General features: G+C 42.9%; 1 protein-coding gene across 1 annotated transcript in view; it reads left to right on the top strand.

The window, feature by feature from the left end:
- Window positions 1–3,412: 3,412 nt before the first annotated feature.
- Window positions 3,413–3,725, top strand: part of ANAPC5 (anaphase promoting complex subunit 5) — a 39,680-nt gene continuing 39,367 nt past the window's right edge. The window contains 1 exon segment of the mRNA XM_040619949.1: window positions 3,413–3,723. Within this exon segment, the coding sequence (XP_040475883.1) occupies window positions 3,541–3,723 (183 nt within the window). The 5' untranslated portion in view covers window positions 3,413–3,540.

Raw genomic sequence — 3,725 nt, 5'->3', positions numbered from 1 at the left:
TCGATCCCAGGACCTGGAGATCATGACCCGAGCCAAAGGCAGACACTTAACCATCTGAGCCACCCTGTTTTCTCTTCCTACACGTAGGCTTTGTGTGTGTGTGTGTGTGTGTGTGTGTGTGTGTGTGAGAGAGAGAGAGAGAGAGAGAGAGAGAGAGAATATGGCATCAACAGCCCTACCTGGCAACCCCAAGAGAAAGAGGGATCTTTTTTCTCCATAGTCTATACAGCAAACCCGGGGAAGGATCTGATTGGCTCTGCTAGGGCCATATGCCCCTCCCCATATTCAGAGGGGATGTTCTGTAACTTTGTTCAAATCAAAGACAACACATTTTGGGGGATGATAGTAGAGAATGCTCAACAGACAAAATAAATAAACCAAACTCTACTACAAGTTATAAATCCTTGCTTCTTTTATTGACTTGGAGGGCTGCTTTGAAATGTGAAAGGGGAAGAAAATCAGCATTCAGTTTTCATAAAGTAAGGGAGGTCAACCACACATCTATCACAGCACGACCTTCCTAGTCTCCTGGGGACAGAGACTGACTCATCAGGGATTTTTGACTTGTGACCTACTCGTGATGCTATTTTTTTTATCTCTATGAGGTCAAATAACTATTTTGTATATTCACTCCTGTATCCCCAGGACTTAGCACAATGTCTGGCACATAATAGGTACTCAGAAATATTTGTGGAGTGAATTTTAAGGATTTGAAGCACAGCTGACTCAAAGGGATCTTGGCAAAAATGAGCACATACCAGATGCCGGGTGCCTATGTCAGAACTCGAGACTGCAGAGATTGAAAAAAACAAAACCTGGTGCCTGCCTTTGAGACACTCACACAGTCCATCAGAGGGAGCTACTTATGCAAACCATTGGGGAAAAAAAAACAAAAACCCACAACAACAACCATATGTATAATAAATGAGGCTTGAACAAAGTACTATGAAAATGGTTACACAGCCTCGGAGGAGATGATGGTACAGTATATCTCTAAGAGTTAAAGTGTTTTCGGTGGTGGCTGGGTGGTTTAGTCAGTTAAGCATCTGCCGTCAGCTCAGGTCATGATCTCAGGGTCCTGGGATTGAGTTCCACATCAGGCTCCTTGCTCTGCTGGGAGCCTACTTCTCGTTCTGCCTGCCACTCCCCCTGCTTGTTCTCTCTCTCTGTCAAATAAATAAATAAAATCTTAAAAAAGAAAAAAGTGTTTTCAGAATTTTGATAACATTTAACCATATTCTTTTTTTTTTTTAAAGATTTTATTTATTTATTTGTCAGAGAGAGAGAGAGCACAAGCAGGGAGAGAGAAGGCAGAGGGAGAAGCAGGCTCCCCGCCGAGCAAAGAACCCCATGCGGGACTCCATCCCAGGACCCTGGGATCATGACCTGAGTCGAAGGCAGACGTCTAACCAACTGAGCCACCCAGGTGTCCCTAATCATATTCTTAAAATCAAATATATACAGATGGAAACAGGAGTTTCTAACCCAAATGCCGTCAGGTGAAGCTGCATCAGTGGGTAAAGTAGGGTAAATGGGTGACACAAACTGCCTTTTAAGAGACAATAATGAATGGCCAGGACTGTAGTGATTTGGGGATGTCAGGCCCTGAATAAAGGTAGCTCTTGCTGCTTATATCCAGTCAAATATTACCCTGCAGGAAAAAACCACATTGCCAAATATTCTCATTTTTCAATTGAAGCTGGAAATGTAGATTTTTCCAGGGGGCTGAAATTTCTTAATTTCTAAGTGTTGACAAACATTATACAAGGCAAATAAAACATATCTAATGGGCCACATTTGGTTCAAGGGTTACCAGTTTGCAGCTGTCTAGAGGTTCACCACTTTTTCTCTCCAGCACTTAGAACAGGGCCTTGAATATAATAGAAGCTTGGCATATATTTACTGAGTAAATAAATAAATAAATAAATGACTTGAAATTCTTATCAATTTAGAGTAAAATTGTTTTTTAGGATTTTATAACACTTTCCTCTTTACATTCAGTAACGTGTTTCTATTCAGGATTTTAAGGTTGAATAAAAGTTTATTCAACAAATATCCTTTGCCAACCTTTATTCTATGCCATACCCACTATGCGAAAGAGATTCTGAGGGAGCTTTGAAATTGTAAATGTTTTTTCATTAAAAAATAAACTGAGGCCAAGAAAGAAATTATTTATGTAGCAGCACCTGGGTGGCTCAGTTTATTAAACATCTGCCTTCAGCTCAGGTCATGATCTTGGGGTCCGGGGATCTGGCCACAAGTGGGGCTCCCTGCTCGGCGGGAGTCTGTTTCTCATCTCTCTCTCTGCCCCTCCTCGTGCTCTCTCTCTCAAGTAAATACATAAATAAAATATTAAAAAAAGAAGAAATTATTTATGTATTAAATTTCCTGCAAAAAGTCAGTTTCCCCTTTTACAAATAAGAGATAGTTACATAGATATTGTATGTGGTAAAATGTACAGCATTGTACGTCCAAAATATATGTGATTGTATGTCTGAAGTGTACAGAGCTCTCAAGATATGGAATTAAGGTTTTCTATTCCAAGCTACCAATAACTTCTTTTCGGGCACAGTAATTTAGTCTATATATATCTGCCTCCTTTTCTGTTTTTGTGAACTAAGAACACATATTCATTCATTATTCTATTTAACAAATAGCGATTGAGACACAAGAACAAGGCATTAGGCATAGTGTGTGTGTAGCCAAAGTTGGATAGTACATGGTTTTTCTTTCAAGGGTCATTGAGACAACCACGGAACACAAGTCATTATTAATAGTAATTCAGGCATAGAGAAGCGTCATGAATGGAAGGGGGATTGTAAAAAATCGGTTTGAAAATATTGTCTAGGGATTGATTTTGCGGGGCTGCGAATGGCAGACTAGGGATCTTGTAGTTTATTAGGTAGGAAACAAAGTCGTATCACCTTCTCTCTCAAGGAAGGATGCAAGGTCACTTGCATCCTGTCCTCAAATAGCATTTGTGAAATACTGAGAAAAAAAGTTTCATTACGTCTTAAAGAGCTAAATGAAACTCTCAAACTCTGAGTTTAGAAATTAACATAATAAAACAAATACGAATTTTAAAGGTACAAATTTAATTTCGTTGCTTTTAAACAGAATCGTTTCAAAATTCAATTTTCACTGTTTTCGAATTGAACAAATGGGCAGCTCCGCCAACCACCCCAACCCGGGACTTTCAGCCCCGGTCCCCAAGCATCACGTCCCTTTCACGGTCCCACCCCAAGTCAGTCCGGGAACCTACTTCTCCCGCTCGAGTTTCTGTTGGGACTCAGTCTTGAAGTGCACCGTCTTTGCCCCACCCTGCACAGCACCCCTGGATATTCTGATTGGCTGTGTCCCTCCCATGTGCTCTGGTTTGGCTTCTCTGATTGGCAGACGGCTTGCCGCGAGCGAGGATACGCGTTTCCTGGGCTACAGCGCGGGCCGGCAGAGGCGTAGGGAGGGTTGTGGACTGCTTCGAGCAGGAACCCGGGTCTGGCGGGAGGGCGGTCGGGCTCCTGGACTTAGTCCCGGGGCGCCATGGCCAGCGTCCACGAGAGCCTCTACTTCAACCCCATGATGACCAATGGGGTGGTGCACGCCAACGTGTTCGGCATCAAGGACTGGGTGACGCCGTATAAGATCGCGGTGTTGGTGCTGCTGAACGAGATGGGCCGCACGGGCGAGGGCGCCGTCAGCCTCATGGAGCGGCGGAGGCTTAACCA

Source organism: Ursus maritimus, unplaced genomic scaffold (assembly GCF_017311325.1).
Source record: "Ursus maritimus isolate PB19 unplaced genomic scaffold, ASM1731132v1 scaffold_33, whole genome shotgun sequence".
Classification (NCBI taxonomy): domain Eukaryota; kingdom Metazoa; phylum Chordata; class Mammalia; order Carnivora; family Ursidae; genus Ursus; species Ursus maritimus.
The sequence above is the reverse complement of the archived record's forward strand: the minus strand, read 5'-3'. Positions and strand labels throughout refer to the sequence as shown.